We start from the raw sequence: 21937 nt of genomic DNA, 5'->3' as shown, positions 1-21937 counted from the left end.
GGTCACATCCATCCCCATCAATTCTTTCCTAGTTTGATGGCGCCTTCAAGAAAAGTGGGCGACCGATTTAATATGTGGTGGTCAAATATATGAGTAACTTTTTCCTTGACTTCAAATGTGAGGGAAATTGTGGTGGTTGTCAATGATCTATAGATAAACCATGCACACAAAAAATGTGAATCCGATCGAGCCGTACGTACACGTTCAATTAGGTCCAGTAACTATGATCTGTTCCAATCGTATAAATCGAATTAGGTGCAGTAACTATGAGCCGTTCCTGAGGCGGCGGGTTTACGCAAATCACCAGGAAATGGGCGATTCGGACCGTCCTCCGAACCCTCTTTCCAGTCGTTTACCTGACGGAGAAAACGAAAGCTTCCTAATCTGTCCAATCAGCGTTCGCACCCAATTTGGGCTCCACCAACTTCCCCCCCAGTCCACGCTACCTTCTCCCTCTCCCCGCGCCCATTCTTTCCCTCTTCCTCCGTCCTCCCTTCAAACCAAAGCATTCCGCCTCTTCTTCGGCCTCCTCCATACTTAGGCATTACTCCACCCTCATAGCTCCAACCCCACATCTGTTTTCTTGCGCTGCTGCTTCTCACCAAACCTCGTTTTCATTACTGTCACATCATCCCCTCCCTCTCGCTCATTATCATTCAGTAATTTAACGTGACAACGTACCAGCTTTACTCATAATTGTTATTCACACTCTTGCCTTCCGACGACGGCCTCCTCAGACAGCCAAGGCGGAGGCGGAGGAGGGGAAGAGGAGCGAGGAGCGGAGATATGAAGCTGTCTTTGCTCCAGAACCAGACCAACCGCCGGGGCGGTGGTCACAGGCCGCCGGAGGTCGGTGGTGGTGCCGGACAGACCGACGGCATACTCCGCTCGCCCTCCGCCGTGTTCTGGATCGTCCTCCATGGCCTCTGCTGCGTCATCAGCCTCGTCCTCGGTTTCCGCTTCTCTCGTCTTGTCTTCTTCCTCCTCTTCTCCTCCCCATCTTCCACCTTCACCACCTCCTCCACCTCCACCGTCTTCACCTCCGCCCCCATCATCCACGCCGCCACCACCACCACCACCATGACCACCACCACCACTACGACCACCACCACCCGCACTCAGACCCTGGCCGTCTCCCTCCCCACCACGCCCCCTCCCCCGGCGACGTCGGCTGAGGCGTCTGTTGCGGCGGCCAACACGACGCAGAGTCGCGTGGTGGTGGGCCGGCATGGGATCCACATCCGGCAGTGGCCGTACCCGGACCCGACGGAGGTGATGCAGGCGCACTGGATCATCGAGCGAGTGCAGCGGGAGCAACGGCTGCAGTACGGCGTGCGGACACCTCGCCGGCTCATCGTCGTGACCCCGACCTACGTCCGCACCTTCCAGGCGCTCCACCTCACCAGCCTCCTCCACACCCTCCTGCTTGTCCCCTACCCCCTCACCTGGCTCGTCATCGAGGCCGCACCAGCCGGCGATTCCTCGAACGAGACCACCACCCTCCTCGCCCGCTCTGGCCTCCCCTTCCTTCACATCTCCTTCTCGGATCCCATGCCCGACAACTGGGCCGACCGCCGCCTCACCGAAGCCCGTATGCGCCTCCGCGCCCTCAGGTACGGCAATTCCCCCCCGCACCCTTCAAGCTACGCCAAATCCGACGATAAATTTTGGATCTTGATTTGGCGTTCCGTATATAAACTGGATCTTGATTTTGTCTTCTTGGAAACAGAGTGGTGAGGGAGAGGAGAATGGACGGGGTCGTGGTTTTCGCCGACGACAGCAATGTGCACAGCATGGAGCTGTTCGACGAGGCGCAGAAGGTGAAGTGGGTGGGCGCCGTCTCCATCGGAATCCTCGCCCACTCCGGGCGATCCGGGGCGGGCGAGGAGGACAAATCCCCCGTGCCCATCCAAGGCCCGGCTTGCAACTCCTCTGGCGACTTGGTCGGGTGGCACATCTACAACCCTCTTCCGCACACTGGCGCCACGTTCGTTGGTGCGGCCAAAACCATGCTGCGGGCGAAGATGGAGTGGGCCGGGTTCGTGCTGAACTCGAGATTACTGTGGAGGGAGGCCGAGGGAAAGCCCGAGTGGGTTCGGGATCTCGATGCCGTCGGCAAGGTTGGAGAGCAGATTGAGAATCCACTGGTTCTGTTGAAGGATGCCTCCTTCATCGAGCCTCTGGGGAATTGCGGTAAGAAGGTTCTTCTTTGGTGGCTCCGCATCGAAGCCCGCCATGACAGCAAATTCCCACCAGGGTTAGTATACAAAACTTTTGTTCTGATCATTGTTGTTGTTCTTGTATGAACTTTGCTTACTCCAAATGTTCACGAGTAATATGTCATGTCTGATACTAATTGCTCTATGAATCTTCAACTTTCCTCTGATGGTTTTTGAGAGTGATCTTTCATAGGAGGAATCAATTATTTTTTATACTACTAACATAGAATCCACATGTTCTTTGTTTTGCACTTTGCAAATATTTGATTGATTCTTATTTGGGATTACTTTATGCGTCTAAACGTTTTGGTACATGAAAGATGGGACTACATCCTTGATTCTTAGCATTCTGCTCCTTAAAGTTTATGGTACTCCTTGTGTAATTACTGCATCCATATTGCCATGTTGCTTAGTAATTTGTTCTGCATATCATTGTTTGTGGGATCATATTTTGAGTTTCATATGTTGCCAGATTGATCTTGGAATAGTTCAGGCTTGGGGATCTCGACCTGCACCAGAATTGGGGGGATAATTGTGGGTTCTGAAAGTAGTCTTAGACCCTTCAGGTGGTGACATGGGATGTAAATCCAGAAACCAAAGGAACTAGGTTTTGGATGGTCCATGGATGGAGGAGACATGATCCACTGTTCATGCATCGAGAATACGTGATGATCATACATCAAAAACAGATTGTTTAGGAAAGAGGCCTAGAGTATCAGGCCGGTGTGCGCCTAGACTTTCCTAGTTGTTCTATATCAGGGAGGACCCATAGGTACTTAGGATCCTTATTGGACTTGAATTTTAGACTACTTTTCTGATCTGTAATCATCCAATCTGTGGTTAGGTTGGACAGGGTTCTAAGTAGAAAGAAGAAAATTCTGCTTTTCCTGTAGAGTACAAACCTCGAGGATGCTAAAGACATGCCATTCGACCACATAAATCACCTAAAAGTGATATGCACTTTTAATCCTTAACTAATCAGGTTATCGATAATGTCATGAAGGTTCAAAGATTTTACTTAGCATTTGCGTGTCGCAGGTTAAATTCTTTGTTTCCTTACCAAACTTGAAGTGCTCCTTTTACATGAGACCCTATGTCATGTGCTCCTTAATGTTTTTGTCATTCATGGTCCTCATCTACTCTCCGAGATGGTTAATAAATTACACATTGAATTCTTTTGCTGGGTTGTGGATTCACAGTGACTAGGACCTCCTAATTAAATTGACCGTGAAAGTGGTTGGACTTCATCTTGCACTTCATAGATCAAATTGCAGTACTCTTCGAATGCGGCAACCACTTGACTTGATGGTCGTTTTCTAAGGACATCGTGATCTTTCTTAATAGCAAAGAGGGTCATCACTCTTGTGTCCTCTGTAATTATAGATTGTTTCGACTGATCACGTTGTTTGACTTCTTACATTTTGACTATGATAGAACAACAGATATTTGGCTACTGTCTTTTACATACATTATTCTATCATAATTTAATTTTGGTTGTTCTTTTTCTCCATATTTTACAAATTGACAAAATAATCTCCTCGGCTTTCATGTACTGGCTGCGATATGCCCTGTTCTAATGCGGCGATGAATTGTATCATAGAATCAAGTTGTAGTACGATTAAATTTGAAATTTTCTGTTAAATTTCTTCTCCTTAGGCACTAATTAAATAATCATTTCTTATGATGACATTAATTAAATAATCTCATCTGGCATCATCTTCCTCTTATCATTTGATCAGCCTTGCCTTGAATAAAATGCTCGCTTGTGCTAGATCAACTTCCATCACATTATTTTCAATGTTAAATTTGGCTACTTTGTGCATGCAGATGGGATATAGATCCTGCTGTCGAGGCAACTATTGCTGCAAAGCGCACTACATGGATCGATTCGCCACCTGAGCTTCCATCCCAAATGATGGTTAGCAATCAAGAATCACACACTTCAAGAAAGAGTATGCCATCATGGAGTAAGCACGCCACTCATGACGAAGAGAAGCATGATTCGTCGGTAGAAAGAGGCCAAAACTGATCGACAAATCGGCACCGATGCGTGCCACAGAGGTCTGTAAAAATGAATTTAAATAACTTTCAAATGTTCATCTTATTTGCTTCCCAACAACTAAACATGAGTCATTGATGATCAGGCATTTTCCAGCTTCATGTCAAGATCCATAGAACACACCGGATTGCAGCATTCTACGACTTGTCTTCAAATAGTATCTTTATACCTCCACGAGGATTGGGATCAGCAATTCGAGTTGAATGATGGAACTGTCTCAATTAGCACTCATTATCACAAAGATCATGCGAAGCAGCTCAGACAAAAATGTTATGGCACTGGAAAAATACTTGAGAACTCCATTTGCTTAGTGAATACTACATTAATCGTCGTTTATAGCAAGTCAGCATATTTTGTTGCATGTTCTCTGAGATTTTTAGCGTTCAAATATACATCCCTCTATTCTTTTTGACTCTTCCTGTTCTTGATATATGTCAACGAGTAAAATCTAGTCTATCAACCGATGGTAGATGATGGCTTTCATATAACATTGAAGTCGATGTTTATGTTCAGCAGCTCTCCATAATTTACAGTGACATGCAAAATAAGCCATCACATTGCACACGCTACCACCATTATTAACAAGAAGTTGCATGAAGTGTATTGGAAGAAAGAAGAAGAAGAAGAAGAAGAAGCAGCAGCAAAGTAAATGACACGTTTTCCTGCAGCGTAGGAACAACTCACACGGACGTGGAGCTGCGCATGGAAGTCCGTCCCCAGGCGCAAACCCTGCCGAGGTGGGCGACGACGCGGGCGAGGACGCGGCTGACCGACCGCGCCACGAAGCCGACGCAGCGCTCGAACGGGTCGCGCACGCACGCGTGCCAGCCCGGCGCGCGCTGCCCCCGCGGCCGCCACCACGTCATCACGATGCAGCTCTCGCTGCGACTAGCTCTGGGAGCGTAGGCGGGGTGGTGGCGGTGGCGGTGGCGGTGGCGGTGGAGGATGATGATGTCACGGAGGCTGGTGTAATGGTGGCGGTCGCGGCGGGCGTCGAGGGTGCTGCGGCTTCGACAGGACTCGGACTTGGACGTCATCTGTTTCATCTCGGTCTCCATGTCCACCAGCTGTTGCTTTGGGTTTCGATTGGCTGCTGTAGCATAATCAGCACAAGCAGTAGAGGAAAGGGAAAGGGAGAAGAGGGAGAGGGAGAGAGAGAGAGAAGGAGAAGAGAAAGGAAGCCCTTCCATGGACGTTGGCCGATGGTTGAGCTTTCGGCGGGAGGTTGGCTAAATCGTGGATGATGTTAGTTTCTTGACCCGGACAATTAGTGGCTTATGTGGTGTGTTGTGAGGCCAAAGTGTGATCTGTTCCCATCATTAAACAGCTAAATTAGTTTGCTATTTCTGCAATTACAAGCTCTGTTCGGTAGAAGAATTAACTCATTAATTTAATATGAAGAATATGTTTATATTATCTTTCTCCGTGGACTTGACTTCCAGCAGACTTACGATGGGGGAGAGACGTTAGTACTGTGACGTGACACTAGCAGCCGACTGCAAGTTGGTACCACTCGCAGCAGCAGCCGACAGTTTGATGCATGGATATATACGACTGCTATCTCTCAACCACCATTAACGTGGACTCGAGAGCTACCCCTCTTCTTTCTCTTCAATCATTTCACGAGGAGATCAGATACATACATCGACGAGGGTAATAATAATGATGGGATACGAAGTAACGATATCTGTTCCCGGGTGAGTCTCTTATGTCACACAGATCGAGGAGTTGCGAGGGTCGCCTGCCTCGGTCTGATCTGACAGTGCCTAACCGAAGCAGATCAAAACGTCGATCGAGGCACGTCGCCATCCTGTAAGAGCTCGGTCCTTCACGCAATGCCAATGCTGGTGTCAGACGTTATCCAAGGTACGATCCTATTCCCTATAAGCGAGCACATCAGGAAGCGATGACCTTCCCTATAAAAACCCTCACGTTCGGAATGAAGAGGGAGGGAGATAAAATAAGAAAAACCCCTTGAGACTATCGACTGACTTGATCATCGGAGGGGTCGGGCCGAGCTCTCTCGACCCGACCTGTGTGTAGGGACGAAGACGAAATGCCTCCCACCGAAGGCCCAGGTGAGGGGTCCCCTCCCGGAGAAAACAATAACCCCGTTGTGATCGGATCACCGCGGTCCGTTATCTCAGCAGCCTCGAGAATCGTTCAGAAAGATCTCCAATAATTCGGATTCAAACCCAATCGTAATGGCCCGAGGCCACGGCATAAATATGTTGACACTAACATACATCACAATGGCCAAATCTTCCAGCTGTGTCTGTCTGTATTCGTCTCCCACTCATTAGGTTCGTCTCACGACCTGATACCTTTCTCGTTGAGGTATATATAACATAAACGTGAGAAGCGATTACTGGTCAGACACAAGACATGGGTTTTGGACGCAGCTTCCGGTTCGTGCGATTGGTATTCCTGTCTGTACTGCTCGTTCCCACCCTAAGCAGCAGCAGTGGCAGCGACAGAGAAGCCCTCGAGATCGGCATCGGCATCGGTGTCGGTGGTGGCGCTGCACCTTCGACACCTCAGCCCGAGTGCCCTCCTCCTCCTCCACGGCAGCCGCAGCCGAGTGACTTCGAGAACATCCTGCAGTACCGCGCGTACTTCGTCATCCAGCGCTTCAAGCAGACCGTCACCTGCGACCCCAAGAACAAGACCGGCTCCTGGACGGGGTTCCGCATCTGCAACAACGACGGCCGCGGCTACCAAGGCTTCTACTGCGAGACCCCGCCGGGGCTTAGCAACATGCGCACCATCGCCTCCGTTGACTTCAACGGATTCACCCTCTCCGCCCCTACCGTCTGCGGCTTCGTCGACCAGCTTCCCGACCTTGCGCTCTTCCACGCCAACTCCAACAGCTTCGGCGGTACCGTCCCCGCCCTCGCCAGCCTCCCCTTCTTCTACGAGCTCGACCTTAGCAACAACCGCCTCTCCGGCGGCTTCCCCGCCAGCGTGCTCCCACTCGTCGACCTCGCCTTCCTCGACCTCCGCTACAACGGCTACGCCGGCCCCGTCCCACCCGCCGTCTTCCTCATCCGCACCGACGTGCTCTTCCTCAACAACAACGGGTTCACCCAGAACATCCCGGCCAACCTCGGCAGCACCACCGCCGCCTACCTCACCCTCGCCAACAACGACTTCACCGGCCCCATCCCCAGCTCCATCGGCAAGGCCTGCGACACCCTGATCGAGGTCCTGTTCCTCGGCAACCGGCTCTCCGGCTGCCTCCCCTACGAAACAGGGCTGCTGAAGAGGGCCACGGTGTTCGACGCCGGGTCCAACCAGATCACCGGCCCCATCCCCCTCTCCTTCGGGTGCTTGCAGAAGGTGGAACAGCTCAACCTGGCGGGGAATCTGCTCTACGGGGAGGTGCCGGACGTGGTGTGCCAACTGGCTAAGTACGGCCACCTGGCGAACCTCTCGCTCTCCGACAACTACTTCACGTCGGTGGCGCCCAGCTGCGCCGGCTTGATCCAGCAGAAGGTGTTGGACGTGAGAAAGAACTGCATTCCTGGGCTGCCCAACCAGCGCCCGCCGGAGGCGTGCGCCTGGTTCCTGAACCGCCCCAAGATCACCTGCCCCAACGCGCAGTACATTCCATGCCACCTGCCGTGGGCGGGCAGGGACGCGCTGGATTCCGCCGCATCGTCGGCCCCGGCAGTGGACGGGGCCAGGGATAAAAGCCCGGCATCTGGATACACCACCTACAAGGCCCTGCGCCACCATGACGAGCCATGATCGAGACAGGGCAAGAGCAAGTGCAGCATCTCTCTTCGACGCCGACATCGATCTACTTGTACTTAAATTCCAGCATTATTGTAACAATTGCAGCGTATTAATAATACAATAAATGCAAATGTTTATTGTTTATAGTAAGATTCTGATCTCAAATCTCGTCTTCTTCATCCTTTATTCTTTATAAAACAAAAACAAATACAAACAAAAAACTTTCCTCTCTCATATTTATATTTTAAATTATATATACACACCTTTATCAGCCTTAATTTAATATGATTTAAATTGATTGGAAAAAGAATCTGACCCACTATCGGATCTCATAGCTACCCATTGTCCCCTCGTCGTCAAGAGACTTCCCAAGAGATGGAAGTCAAGAACCACATTCTATTCTCACACGCCCACTCATCAATAGCATTCTTGGAATTCTTAGGGACCCAATTTGTGGCTACTATAAAGAATCCAATCGCAAATGTCTCTTCTTTAATCTCAATCACCTTTAGTAAAGCAAAGAAAAGAACAGAGGTGGCGTTAGGTGACTGTCGAGCATCCTTTATTTATCTTTATGTGGTCCGAGCATGACCTTTTTTTTCTTGCTCGCATTATTTGGACTCTTCCGATCTCTATCATTCATTTGATATTATCGTGCTTGGCGTTGCAATACCCAAGTTTTGGCATGTCAATCCTGCATGGGTAGGAGCCCACATCTCACGTTGATTAGAATGGGTCGGTCAACACACTGTTTGAGCTACTGAGACAAAGTTAGGCCTATGTTTTGTAATTGGTTTTGTGGTGTGAAATTGTATTATATTACTCTTACAAATTACATTACATATTAGAATTATATATATATATATATATATATATATATATATATATATTATAATATATAAAAAATAATATTTCATATTTATCTTATCATTATTTATAGATAATCATATTTTGTAGGTCCCGAGTCTTTATTCGTAGTCAAATACTCATTAATTAGGTCCAATCAGATAGGTTGATCGATGGTGCCGTGACGCCCAAACGGGCGGTAGTCGACGATAGTGACGACGACGCCGGTCCCTCGGCATGGCTATGTCTGGGGATGCCTGTTGAGATATGATTCATAGTTATCTATCTAGATTGTTATCATGATCTAGTGGTTACATGATGATTTCAATAACCACTTGATCATGATCTAGTAGTTTCAATAACTACCTTATGATCTAGTAGTTATAGGGTGGTTGTCATTAGGTCCTATAAATAGGACCGTAGTTCATCTAGCAAGAGACATTGATAAAGAGAGATTGAGGAGAGAAAGATAGAGAGTCTGTGTGCATTTGGTATCTTGTAAGTGTCTTTTCAATCCTCCTGCTTTTAATACTACATCATTATGGTAAAACTTCAAACCCTCCGTCGTGAGTTTGAAATTTTGTTCATGAAAAGCAATGAATCGGTGCAAGATTTTCTTTCTCGAGTGACTGAAATTGTTAGTCAAATGAAATCTTATGAGAAAAAGTATTTTAGGTTAAGGGGAGTCTTCTACTTCAAAAGAAGACAAAAAATAGATTTCGTGGTAGAGGAAATGGAAGAGGAAGAGGACACTATGATGAACAAGGGCAATCAAATTATGATAAAAAAAATTACAAAAGTGGAATTCAATGTCACTATTGTAAAAAGTTTGGTCACATGAAGGCAGATTGCTGGAAAAGAGAAAAGCAAACAAGCTATGTGGAGAAAAATGAAGAAAATAGTAAGTTGTTTATGACTCATTCATATGTTCATAACATCGCAAATGATATTTGGTTTCTGGATAGTGGATGTTCTAATCATATGTCAGGCATAAAATCAATATTTAGAGATATTGATGAGACTCACAAGTTGAATGTTAGACTTGGAGATAACAAGCAGATCTAAGTGGAAGGGAAAGGAACAATTGAGGTGAAGACAAATCAAGGAAAGGTAAAATACCTTGATAATATTTTTTTTGTTCCTACTTTATCACATAACTTGTTGAGTGTTGGACAATTAGTAAATGATTGATATTCAGTAATATTTGATGATGGTTCATGCACTATTAGAGATAAAAAATCTGGTTTGATTATAGTAAATGTTTGCATGACACAAAACAAGATGTTTCCACTTGATGTGTCAAATATTGAAAGACATGCGCTTATCACAACTCAAAAGAATGAGTCTAGTCTATGACATTTAAGATATGGACACCTTAACATTAAAGATTTAAGGTTGTTAAGTCAAAAAGGAATGGTTTTTGGATTGCCTAAGATTAATACACTTGATGTATGTGAAGGATGTATTTATGGCAAACAAAGTAGAAAACCATTTCCTATTGGAAAAGCATGGAGAGCATCTAATTGTCTTGAATTAGTTCATGCTGACTTATGTGGACCTATGAATACAAAATCATTTGGTGGAAGTCAATATTTTTTATTGTTTACGGATGATTATAGTCGCATGAGTTGGGTATATTTTTTGAGATTGAAATCTGAAACATTTGATAATTTTCGAAAGTTTAAGGCACTTGTAGAATATTTCACCAACAAAGGCTGTTATGAATCGAACTCCTTTTGAGGCTTGGTATGGTATGAAACCAAATGTTAGACGATGAAAGGGCAAGTTGGAATTGGGAGACCAATAAAGGTGAAACACAAATGCAGATTCCAGCAGAATTAGACACTCCGCAGAATCAAGTGACAGATCCTGCTCCAACAAATTCATCATCAACCTTACCCAATAGCAGTTCAAATTCGGATTCCTCACCCTCCAAGAAATTTCAGATCACTGACAGAAATTTATAACTCAACATTTGCTTTGTTTATTTCAGATTCGACAACTTTTGATGAAGCAGTTAAAAAAGAGGAATGGAGAAAAACAATGAAAGATGAAGGAGGAAATCAAGTCAACCGAGAAGAATGAAACTTGGGAGCTAATGGATCTACCGAAAGAAAAGAAAGTGATTGGGTTAAAATGGATGTTCAAAACAAAATTTAAATGCAAATTATTTGGTTTCACTGATAGTGATTGTGCAGGAGTTTTAAAGAGTAATTCAGGCAAGTGGAGCCATCACAATGAAGTATTATGGAACGGATGAGCAAGTTGCGGATATCCTCACCAAATCAGTCCGAAAGCATGTTTATCTTATGTCGTGAATTAGTGTTGAGATATGATTCATAGTTATCTATCTAGATTGTTATCATGATCTAGTGGTTACATGATGATTTCAATAACCACTTGATCATGATCTAGTAGTTATAGGGTGGTTGTCATTAGGTCCTATAAATAGGACCGTAGTTCATCTACCAAGAGACATTGAGAAAGAGAGATTGAGGAGAGGAAGATAGAGAGTCTGTGTGCATTTGGTATCTTGTAAGTGTCTTTTCAATCCTCCTACTTTTAATACTACATCAGTTTTCTTGAGTCAAAAGGATCCTTTTTACTCGTATCGTAGTATTTTGTTTTTTCTTGCTCCTCCATCCCCAACAATGCCTTGGTTCGTAGCACCCGCGCACTTCACCCGATGGTTTCCCCAGCAGGCCGCGCTGTTGTTCCGGACGGCGTCGCTCGCCGCTGCAATCATCACCCCTTTGCTCTTGTCGCCGGAACATGCCTGCCGAAGCTGTTCATGAAGCGAAGGTTCCATGGCCGCATGCACACCGAGTTTGTGCATGCCGGCCCAGTAACAATATCCGAATCCGAATCAGTTTCACTGTCGGATCTCCTTCGATCCGATCAGGAAACTAACGAGCTTGTTCTTGACCGGGCCCATCCCCACCATCACGCCCTACACGTGGCTTTAGATCATACCACCTCCATGCATCCTATTGGTACCCGTTATCGCGATACCCGACATGCACTTAAACAGCTCAGGACTCGAAATCGGGTCCCACAACGAGTGTGCGTCCAATCATAAGGCAGGTGGCTGATTCCAGGGAGTTGGAAACGGGCTCCGCGTTTTGCCACCGCAGCGTGGGTCCTGAGCTTTCCCCTTCGGCACATCATCTTCCACCGACGCATTCTGGGGATCCTCTCCAAGCATAGTATCAGTTGGGTAGCGGGACCCGCAAGTCAGATGTGGAGACGACGGGATTTGGCGAGCTCAGTGAGGTATTTTGTAGAATGATTTACAAGAATTATTGCAAAAGATCCACAATCAGATCTCTGGATCCAATCGGCTGTCGCGGAATCGTTGCCCGTTCGTTCGGCTCGCAACACCGTTAAACACACGTCTGAGGTACCATCTAGCCCATTTGGGCGTCGACCCACGGCCGCACCTGCCTTGTTGTTGGACAGAAGGGACGCAGTCCGCGCGGAGCCCACCTTAAAGACCTCAGGCTTGTGCGGCGGGTACGTATACTTCAATGGGCTCCGCCCATAGAAGTCACGGACTCTTCCATGCCCTTTTCCTCCTGTAGACCAGAAGAAGTCCAAAGATGGGATCTTTGCCGCCCCCAATGCCGGACCTCCCGGGATCCGCCGGGAAGATTGATACCGGCGAGCTCGGCCTCCTGTTCCAGGCGCAGCGCCGCAATCTGGAGCACTTCTTCGACCACCTCGACCTCGCCCAGGCGGCGCACTTCGCCCAGACCCTCCTTGACGCCCCCGGCGCCATATTCTTTTCCGGCGTCGGCAAGTCCGGCATCGTCGCCCACAAGCTCGCCCAGACCCTCGCCTCCCTCGGCTTCGCTCGCGCCTCCTTCCTCAACCCCGTCGACGCCCTCCACGGCGACCTCGGCGCAGTTTTCCCGGGCGACCTCCTGGTCCTGATCTCCAAGTCCGGCGCCTCCGAGGAGCTCCTCACCCTCGTCCCTTGCGCCCGGTCCAAGGGGGCGCGCCTCCTTTCGCTCACCTCTGCGGCCGATGGCTCCGGCAACCCCCTCTCCGCCCTCTGCGACGTCAATGTGCACCTCCCCCTCCAGCGCGAGCTCTGCCCCTTCGGTCTCGCACCGGTCACCTCGGCGGCGATCCAGATGGTGTTCGGGGACACCGTCGTCGCTGCCCTCATGGCCGCGCGTCGGCTCACCAAAGAGCAGTACGCGGCCAACCACCCCGCCGGAAAGATTGGGAAAAGCCTCATCTTTAAGGTTGGTTGAGATCTCATTATTTGTTTCTTTGCTGTTCTCTTAACAAGACTGGTTTATCTACAAGACATTGTCCAAATCCGTGTCAGAGCAATTTCAATGTCTTTCTCTTGAAGATATCCCAAGAAGTACATCATATTTAGATGAATTGGATTGTTTGGCAATGGGTTCTGATCTGGTCTTTATGCAGCTGCTTAATTATTTTGCTCTGATCTGGATTTTATTCCCTTAGTATTACAATTCAGGTTGGCAATTTGAGCATATCTGCACATTGTATTCTGCTGAACACCAAAACTTGTCCCATCTAGAGTTGTCTTTTCCTCCTTTGAGATTGAAAGAGTATACAGAACGAAGAAGGTTCACTGTTGGGTGGATTTTTCTTGTCCCATGGAGAAATAGTTGATCATAAGGAAATTTTGATGTAGATTTTGTAATGTATATTCCACAATGTAAAGAATACCCATATCTGCATTGCTTTAGTAATTTTCTTCTTATGCACATGAAATGTGGCTCCCTGATGGAGGATTTGTGTCTCTTGTGAAGTCATTATGAGATAATGTAGTTCATTTAGTGCATTCATAAATTCATGTAGCAATTTTGATGAGAAATGTATTTTATATTAATCTTTGCTTCTTCGGTCCTGGCTTTATGCTTTGTGATGAGGATGAATTCAGTGTGTCTCAAGTTTGTGGAATTACCAACAAGTAAGATTCTGGATTGCAGATGTTCTGCATCATACATTTCCTGGTTGGGCATAGTTTGTATTATGTCGGAATAATTGTCATTCTCTGCAATTTTTACATTGACATTGTATCCTTGCCTTCTTTTTGAGTAATCTGTAGGACAATTATAAAATTATGTACTAATGACACAACATGTTTCCACTTTAATGTTAAAACTGCGGTAGCTGTTTTGCCTTATGCTATACTTATTCAGCCATTCTTATGCAGGTGAAGGATGTAATGAAGAAGAATACTGAGATTCCTTTGTGCAAGGAAGGAGACATGATAATGGATCAGTTGACAGAGTTGACAAGCAAAGGGTGTGGATGTCTGCTCGTCGTCGATGAGGAGTTTCATCTAATTGGAACCTTTACGGATGGTGACCTCCGGCGCACGCTCAAGGCCAATGGTGCCGACATCTTCAATCTCACAGTTGGTGAGATGTGCAACAGGTAGCTGATATATCTTTCTTAGTAGAATTTCTGAATTCAATTTGTTCCTAGAGGAGTCCAGTTTCTCAAATGTCCCATTTCTAGATTCTTGTTGAGATGTGCAACATGTTAGAATGTTTCCTAGTGTTTTGATGTCTCTTTCATTTTGATATCTCTTTCATTTTTAATTGCTTTTGGATTACCAACACATGAACACAACTCTATTATCAGTCCAGAGAGAAAGGCATGGTGCTGAACATAACAATTTTATACAAAAACACTCGTGTGCATTATAATAGAAAACTGCAATAGTTTTCTGACCACAATATGATTGTAATAGGTATCGCTTGATCGAAAATGGATTTTGCATGTTGTGGGACAAAATGGTGCAAACTGAATTTTTTTTTTTTTTTCTGTCATTCAATCCCGGACAACAGACTCGGAAAAGCATCTCCTCGTCGAGCTGCCTTTCCTGAAACACTGATTCATTGCATGAATCCTCAAATCTTATCTTGGCAGGTGAAACTAGTAGGTCTAACCAACCAGACATTACCATTTTGATGTTTATCTCATTCCAATGTCTCTTTCCTCAGCATCGGTTCATATGAATTATTTGATTTACAAAGTATATTTGTATGTTTTATCATCTTTGGTTCATCCTTCCCTTTTCAGCTGAGGAATCAACTTAGGGCCATCCAAGTTGGAAACCACTTTGAATTAGTTTTTCTTTTTGCCAAACAGAAATCCAAGAACAATCAGCCCGGACGCCATGGCAGTCGAGGCAATGCAGAAGATGGAATCACCCCCTTCTGCTGTGCAGTTCTTACCTGTCGTTGATGACTGCAACATCGTGATTGGTATCATCACCTTGCATGGACTGGTTTCAGCAGGCTTGTGATCCAAATTCAGCCTATTTTTGTCTATTCCTTTTTGCATTCAAGGCTTGGCATTCCAGCTTCTATGTTGTTGATGTATCTCTCTCACTTCATTCCTTTGCCCAAAAATTAGCAAGGGGGCATACAGGCAACTCATTTGTTGAGGAACTCTAGCATTGTTGGTGTAATATTAATCTACAAAGGCATTTTTAAGCATACGTGTAATTTGCACATACTGTGCTAATTAAACGTGTGCTTTGCTCATGTTGTCTACCATAAGTTAATGTAACATATAGCAAATATTAGATTCATGATATTTATGGTTTATCAGTGAAATTTTTGGGCAGCTTTCAAGCTAATGATGCGTGGGTAAAACAGAGTCAGCGGTTTTCGACTAATGAATGGTTTTGCCATGGATTCAAGTACCAGTCAACATGTGGTATATGCCAACCCGAACAATGATCAGTTTCAGTTTGATATGCCAATTGAAATCTGCTAGAACTAATACAATGATGTCTCAATGAGTATGATAGAGCAGTCGAGCAACTCAGAGCACATTCTAAAAGGCTAATGCATGCAACAGAAACCATCATCAACATCAGCAGCTACATTATCATTTCAGTAGTGTTCTTAAGTCAATGTTGACAACAAAATAGATTCAACAGCAAATTGCACCCAACCTAGAAAGCTATACATACACGACTGCCGTGAACCTAAGAACAAACCCCACACAAAGATCGAGTCAAAAAATTACACATGTTCAAGGATCAGATGATAAAATGAGAATAGAATCTTCAGAGGTTTCAGATTTGAGCAACTTATGTATTCTTTTCACGTTTTCGGAGACCCATGCGCGATTTGGCATACCTGGATGCTTGTTAGGGAAACTATCTTGTTTATACGGCTCATTCAATGGCAAGACTTAATCAGAAGTTACATGAACTTATAAAGGATACTCCAAGCGCATGCCCTCCCCAACTGATGAGTACAAAATGGTACCCTGCAAATGATTTCGGGCTCCAGTGGAACTACCGGTATCCTGTAAAAAGCAGAAAGTAACTTGAGAATTTGACATAAGAGGACAACATGGCAAAATCAAGTCGCTTGGTGCGCAAAGTACAAGTATTTTAGTCTGCCTCAAAGTACAAGTATAGATATGTCGGGTTAGGAATAAGCCACATCTTTTCTTGCCATAATAGTATCTTGATTGTGGAAATCCACATTCGAATAACTACGGAACTCAATGTCAACCTATCATAATACCATCCGAGTTAAATTCAGATAAAATACACTAGTCTTAAAATCAAGAACTACTTGGGAACCAATATCGCTTGTTAAGCTATGCTTATAGTTTGAGATGTTTAAACTGATTCTAGTAGGGGACTGATGGTCAAAGATAATCCCATGAAAAGTTTTCAGTGAAAGAGTTATAAAAGGTATACAAATGTGTACAATAGTACTCATAAATTACTCATTATTTATCAAGAATCGTGATACATAACTATCTATTCTAACACCATAAATAAACATTTAACATCTCCATTGGGAATATCCATGACATATCTAATCCTATTTGTTTAAATTTTGACATATTGGCTTATTTGTATCAAGTTGTATCGGTAGTCTATAACTGTATCCATGCTTCAAAATTCATAGTAATTCTTTTACCATTAAAATCTTGGACATGCTTAAATAATTACAAAAAATAATCATGAGTTTTTTCTTTAAATAATTTCCTTGCACGAGTTTTGCTAAGTAACATTGCATCATGATGTCAAAACAAGAAGACTCAGAAGGATCATGAGTTATCTTGATGGTCCTTGTTAGCATGGTTCGTCTTACCAATCTATACCGATGTATCAATTGGTCATCGATACAGTACGTATCAACATATTGACACACAATATGATGAAATGTATCGACAAACTGGTATGTACTGCTCATACCAATCCCTTGTCGAACCGATACGTATTGCCCGGTATGCCATGGTACAACGAACCTTGTTTGTTAGTAAACTTAAACAGAAAGGTCCTTACTTATACTTGAGTAGTTTACAAGGAGTTTAATGTAACAAATCATGATTTGCATCTAAAACCCCTTCTATCACGTGTCAGCAACTAGTAAAAAGAAAATGAAGATAATGTTGGTTACTCCAGGTGGGTCATGATAACTACTACATCATGTTAGTTAAAGCAAGCAGTATTTAGCTAAAATGTTGACAGTTTGGTAGACCACCCAACAAAGAAGACAGAATTATCAGACTTTGATTAGTACACTAAGAAGAGGAAAAAAAAACCCCAAAAATATAGGCAAACACAGTTATGGATCTACATAACTAGATTTATGTGACGGAAAATAATAGATACCTGGAAATCAACAAATGCAACAGGAACTCCATTCTTGTTTTGCATCTTCAATTTCAAGAATCCTGGGCATCTACATACAAAAGCAAGCTTGTATAAACTGTAGCAAATAAAAGAAAATAATTAAAAATAAACACAAATGAATATAAGTGACTTAGAACCTTGAAAAAACTTGTGCTAACTCTTGCTCAGAAGACTTTGGACCCAAATTAGCTACAAAAAGTGTTGGACATGGGGGATTACTTTGAGGAGTGTAAGTTGAATTATTCTGTGAAATCATAGTAGCATCTCATATAAGGCACAGAAAATAGAATAACTTCTCAATTAAACCATGCATCATTATATGTAGGACTAATAAAATTTTCCAAAAGCTAAAAAAGAAACATGAAGGAATCTCTCATGTAGTCAGGTCCATGAGTGATGATAAGCAAACAGCATCTGATCAGGGAAAGAAATTTCAGCAGGTAGTAAAAGAAATTTAAGTATGGAGGCATCTAAATTGAGATTTTACTTAATACATCAATTCAAAATACTGTTTAAAATTCTCATTGACATTCAGTATGGCAGAAAATATAATACAATAACACGATATGAATTGTATGTAAGCATACTGATGAAAATGAAATATAATCTAGATTAGGTTGGGTCTATGATGTCTCTGAGCTATGCCGAAATCCAGCTGAGTGTAACTTATACAAACCATAAATACATCCAACTGTTAGTAAATCCTGTGTTTTTTTGACCCTAGATTCATGTATAAGACAAAGGGCTCCAGCCAATGCAGTATCCAGAAATGGTCAACATATGCAGCCTTACACTTGCAAACAAAGAAGCTATATTGGCGGTTCACACATTGGTCACTTAGGTCTGCAAGTAAAGATGCTTGCTTCAAACAATGACAAAAATTTGGAAAAGAAGCTACTATTGACCAAAGACCTTATAAGCACAAAAAGGAATGTACAATATTAACCGCTAGGCCAACGGCACATAAAGTCTGAAAGCCTCTTAGAGAATCGTCCTCCACACTTCCAATCTTGAAACCCACCAATATGAATTCACATAAAAAAGATCTATGTTTCTTTTCACATGAACATGAAGGAGAAAAGTAGATATGTATGTCCAATATTTTCCCCTATCCAACTATAAGTTTACCACTTAAACATAATTACAAGGTGGCAATTAATTGACTCAAATTTCATCCTTTTATTTTTGCCCTCTTAAATAGCTATAGAAAGTGAATTAAATCTAACAAATGTCAGAGCTATAGTGGAGAAGACTAACCAGAAATGCATTTGTGAAAGTAGACAGGGATAGTTATAAGTGTTTCATCACCAAAACTCTGGAAAAGAAGGAGATGTACGTATTTTCTAATATGCAGATGTTTAAACAAAAGTCCTTGTCTTATTCTGAAAAGCTAGCTAGATGGTTTATGATCCAGTTGTGGAGTACATGAAACAAAAGAACACATAGTAATCCACGAAAAGTAATACAATGCACTGGAAAGTCAATAAGGAACTTGGGTACCATAGTACAATGATTGAGATGTAAGTAGAAAAGTAAAGCTCACCAACATTTTATGCTTTGCTTCATAACCAAAATTTGTTTGGCTGCAATCACATGCACAAGGAAACTGTCAGTCAGAAACCCCACAGTAGAACTAAAACCAAGTTAAGTTGATCTTTCAAACTTTTATGTTCCAGACTAGAAACAAAGGAATATAGTACAGAAAATGTATTTAGCAAGGTTTAAAAAAAAAAATCAAATTAAGTAGCAAAGCTGTGCTTAAAGTAGTGTGCCATAACCTTTGTGCAGAGGGAAAATCATTCAAGCTGTAAGCAGAATTAACCATTCCAGGCATGTGAATGTGGCTTCCAGCACCTGCTAGTGTGAAGAATGTGCGAAACATGTGTATGCGTGAGCTTCGGAGGAAGGTGTTACATGTGAGTAATTATTGCAAGCTACCACTAGAGATAAGCTAAAATAGTTGAACTGAAATCAGAGCAGTCAGTGACTCTTTAAAAAAATCTATTAAAGGAAGCCAATCTCAGGTAGCATTATGCCTACTAGAAAGTAGGGATACATCAACATTGCCGATACAAGATGACTTAAACATGCAAAGAATGGTTGTCATTACCAGAATCTGAAAAGCCTCTTGAATATGCAACAGATCCTCTAACTCTTTTATCGTAAGAATAAGATACACCATCATCTGCTTACCAGAGGACATAACAGGTTCAAGTTTCAAAAGATAGGAACTCAAGTAATGATGAAAGTTAATAGATGGGATACTATAGGAACCTTATGTGTTACACAAAAGGAAGATATTGAGAAAACTAAATTGTGCACCTGTTCGTGAACGTTTGAACCTAGAATTAGACTTTGCAAGGTCAATGTATAGAGTTGATTCTCTCTCAAGATCAAACATTAGTCCCTGCCAGCAATATCGGATTTAACCATGTGTTTGAAAAAGTTACACAAATATGGCAATAAATACAATCTCCACTTTTAAATATTTCAGAGAGTATGATCTTTAGAATTTTTGAGGGTTTGCAAGAAATTAGATATGAACACCATTTTTTCCAACTCCATTCACCATATATCCAAAGCATCAAACAACTGCACATTATAGCAGGTATACCATACCAGTGCTTTGTAGAAATGGGCGCAGCATGATAATGGACAAGGAATCACGATTATGCAGCAGCGTATGCACTTATTTATATTAAACCTTCAAGGCACTAGATAATTAAGTACAGACAATAAAATTTAAATAATAAATAATGAAAACATATGGAAAGGTGAAAATAAGAACATTTAGGCATTTATGAAGCTATTCAAGTGATAAGACAGATAAAGTACACATGATGAAAGATTGTGGTCAATGTTTTGTAATATTGTAAAATGTAATAGTAGAAATTACAATCATAGAGAACATGCAAATGACATAAGACTTTTTTTATGCTTATTTAGACCATGAAAGTACACATCAGTATGTACGTTGCTGCATTTGCTTTTGTGAATTGCATGTCCCCACATAGGATTTTGCAATAACAGATACAACTTGCAAAGAAAAAACTACAAGCATCAATTCCAATAAGAAAACCCGAAGAACAATATTTGGAATCCATTTTCAAAACAGCATTTAAACTTCATACATTTAGAGCACGCATTGCAGAGAGTGCCGACTGTTGGTCTGTAAAAACAGTGAATGCATATGCCTGCAAAAATGGAGAACCCAAATTAGTGTCCATCAGCAATCAAGCACAAAGGAACATAAAAGTGGAAAAACCAAAAAACTGATGACAGGTCATTGCAGCATGCTACTAGCCCTTTTTCTCTCCAATCATGGAAGGAAAATGGAAAAGGAAACAGCAAAATTCAATTTCACGTGTTTATGAGTGTCCCCTCATAGTAGATGATGTATAAGTGATGAAAAAAAAAATCTGACTTTTGTGTACAGGCTATCTACTCATAATATTGATAACTAATAACACCCAAAACATCAATATGTAACTTCAACAATGATGAAGATGTTCAGCAAATCAGCACCGACTCTGATTGATAAAAAAAGGTTTAACAAGTACCATTCCTCCTACAAACTTTTAGTTCGCCTGATACATCAACCATGGCACACAATATATGGGCCTTAATTGATGCCACATAGTTGTCATAAATCAATGAAATAATCTTATGTTTTCTTCTGAATTTTGTATTCACACTTGGGAAATAAGATCAGTACGCCAGCATTCACCTCCATCAAGTTGAGTTTGAAATGAAACAGAAGAAGAACGATCAATCAATAAATTCTCAAGTCAAAAGAAAAAAAGAACCGAAAGCCCTATTTCCTCGATCAGTTTCTAAGTTCGATACTTCGAAACCCTAACTCTGGGAGTCAATAAAACTAGACCACGTGAAACAATAATCAAGTCAGAAGACCAATGGAGAGGAAAAGCGAAGAAGATGCGCACCTGAGACGACTGGCCGGATCTCCTGAGCTGGGCGGATTGGTACCCAGGGAACTCGCGAAAGAGGTTGTAGATCTCGCGGGGCTTCACGTCGTCGGGAAGGCCCGCGATGAATAGGGTCCTGACCTCATCACGCGAGGGATGGTCGGCGGGCGTACCGTAGTGCTGCGGAGAGAGATGGGTCCGGGACGGCGGCACCGGTGCCGGCAGGTGGTGGTGATACGGCGGATGAGGAGTCCCGGTGAGCGGCGGCGGCGGCGGAGGGTAGTAGGGGTAGTGGGCGGCTACCGGAGGCGGGTGGTAGTAAGCGGCGGCCATCTCGTCCATCGAGAGCGCGACCAGTAACCGCAGTGCGAAGCGTCCGGCGAGTGGGCTCAATAAACAACAGTGTTCTCTGAAACGGGTCGGATCTGGAGTGTATCCGGATCCAATAAAAGATATAAAATTCCATGACGAATATAAGGAAAAAATG

At 43.5% G+C, this 21937-nt stretch overlaps 4 protein-coding genes across 7 annotated transcripts; 3 read left to right on the top strand and 1 right to left on the bottom strand.

The window, feature by feature from the left end:
- Positions 1-442: 442 nt before the first annotated feature.
- Positions 443-4690, top strand: LOC135650120 (probable beta-1,4-xylosyltransferase IRX14). Its single transcript, XM_065169276.1, has 4 exons — positions 443-1613; positions 1730-2257; positions 4047-4280; positions 4364-4690. The coding sequence occupies exons 1-3, from the start codon at positions 787-789 to the stop codon at positions 4246-4248; spliced, it is 1557 nt and encodes a 518-aa protein (XP_065025348.1). The 5' UTR covers positions 443-786; the 3' UTR covers positions 4249-4280; positions 4364-4690.
- A 1862-nt stretch (positions 4691-6552) lies between these two features.
- On the top strand, positions 6553-8166 carry LOC135650122 (uncharacterized protein At4g06744-like). Its single transcript, XM_065169278.1, has one exon. The coding sequence runs from the start codon at positions 6664-6666 to the stop codon at positions 8026-8028; it is 1365 nt and encodes a 454-aa protein (XP_065025350.1). The 5' UTR covers positions 6553-6663; the 3' UTR covers positions 8029-8166.
- A 4245-nt stretch (positions 8167-12411) lies between these two features.
- Positions 12412-15453, top strand: LOC135650082 (probable arabinose 5-phosphate isomerase). Its single transcript, XM_065169199.1, has 3 exons — positions 12412-13112; positions 14060-14283; positions 15004-15453. Exons 1-3 carry the CDS (start codon positions 12462-12464, stop codon positions 15158-15160), a joined length of 1032 nt encoding a protein of 343 aa, XP_065025271.1. The 5' UTR covers positions 12412-12461; the 3' UTR covers positions 15161-15453.
- Positions 15454-15726: 273 nt separating this feature from the next.
- LOC135650083 (RNA-binding protein L-like) lies at positions 15727-21833 on the bottom strand. Of its 4 annotated transcripts, none has more exons than XM_065169200.1 (10): positions 21469-21833; positions 20656-20718; positions 19847-19931; positions 19635-19709; positions 19303-19381; positions 19068-19107; positions 17662-17768; positions 17504-17573; positions 16094-16176; positions 15727-16004 (listed from the first exon to the last, which is right to left on the bottom strand). In XM_065169200.1, the coding sequence occupies exons 1-10, from the start codon at positions 21790-21792 to the stop codon at positions 15956-15958; spliced, it is 975 nt and encodes a 324-aa protein (XP_065025272.1). In that variant the 5' UTR covers positions 21793-21833; the 3' UTR covers positions 15727-15955. The 4 variants fall into 4 exon arrangements, with proteins under 4 accessions (XP_065025272.1, XP_065025273.1, XP_065025274.1 ...); XM_065169201.1 differs by having other exon boundaries at positions 19303-19378; XM_065169202.1 differs by lacking the exon at positions 19303-19381 and having other exon boundaries at positions 17662-17713; positions 19072-19107.
- Positions 21834-21937: the final 104 nt, after the last annotated feature.

Source organism: Musa acuminata, chromosome BXJ3-9, assembly GCF_036884655.1.
Source record: "Musa acuminata AAA Group cultivar baxijiao chromosome BXJ3-9, Cavendish_Baxijiao_AAA, whole genome shotgun sequence".
In the NCBI taxonomy this organism is placed as follows: domain Eukaryota; kingdom Viridiplantae; phylum Streptophyta; class Magnoliopsida; order Zingiberales; family Musaceae; genus Musa; species Musa acuminata.
The sequence above is the reverse complement of the archived record's forward strand: the minus strand, read 5'-3'. Positions and strand labels throughout refer to the sequence as shown.